Source organism: Equus quagga, chromosome 15 (assembly GCF_021613505.1).
Source record: "Equus quagga isolate Etosha38 chromosome 15, UCLA_HA_Equagga_1.0, whole genome shotgun sequence".
Lineage (NCBI taxonomy): Eukaryota > Metazoa > Chordata > Mammalia > Perissodactyla > Equidae > Equus > Equus quagga.
The window spans coordinates 39,665,624-39,666,538 of NC_060281.1; the positions used below are offsets into that span (position 1 = coordinate 39,665,624).

Genomic DNA, 915 nt, shown 5'->3' on the forward strand with positions numbered 1-915 from the left:
TCTGTGGGCGGCCCTGAAAAGGGCCTTTTTGGTTTAAGTTTTGCGTGTGATGGAGACCGTACTTTTAGCCGCCGAAGCCGTAAAGGGTGCGCCCCTGGCGCTTGAGCGCGTAGACCACGTCCATGGCGGTGACCGTCTTGCGCTTGGCGTGCTCGGTGTAGGTGACCGCGTCCCGGATCACGTTCTCCAAAAAGACCTTGAGCACCCCGCGAGTCTCCTCGTAGATGAGACCGGAGATGCGCTTGACACCTCCGCGCCGCGCCAGACGTCTAATGGCGGGTTTGGTGATGCCCTGGATGTTATCGCGCAGCACTTTTCGGTGACGCTTAGCGCCCCCCTTCCCCAGACCTTTTCCGCCCTTGCCACGACCAGACATGGCTGCTATCGCAGTGACTCCTCATTGTTGACGCAGTTCTTTAAATAGTATTCTAGCGGACCTGATTGAAAACAACACGCTCTGGTGACGTTTTTCCAAATTAGGTCAGCAGAGAGGTGGCGCTAGGAGAATATTTACTAGCACTTCAGTGTTTTGATTGGCCAGTGAAACCTCGCTCTTCGATGGACGGGCTGGAAGGGGAGGTACAGATTGCGTTCCGCTGAAAAGCTTTAGTTTCTCTTTTGTCTTGCACTATTTTTTGCGCGCGCATCTGTAAACCGAATGTATTCTTAGCTGCTCAAAGACACTGAGCAAAGAGCTTCACGCCACGTTTCTTTTTACTTCCGTTTAGCAGCTAATAAATTAGATAATGACTCCTTGGAGAATGTAGAAATAATGTGTAAAGGAGGGTGGATTTATAGGTGAAGGGACTTTTCCTCTTAGTCCTTCCCATGTTCCTGTTTAAACGTACGCCTTTTGACGGCCTTCTCTGTGCTGAACAAAGTATAAGCCCGGCCCTGAAGAATTTCTGGCCCTAA

At 50.9% G+C, this 915-nt stretch overlaps 1 protein-coding gene across 1 annotated transcript; it reads right to left on the minus strand.

The window, feature by feature from the left end:
• Window positions 1–379, minus strand: LOC124226093 (histone H4). The gene has a single exon (XM_046638903.1). The coding sequence runs from the start codon at window positions 374–376 to the stop codon at window positions 65–67; it is 312 nt and encodes a 103-aa protein (XP_046494859.1). The 5' UTR covers window positions 377–379; the 3' UTR covers window positions 1–64.
• Window positions 380–915: the final 536 nt, after the last annotated feature.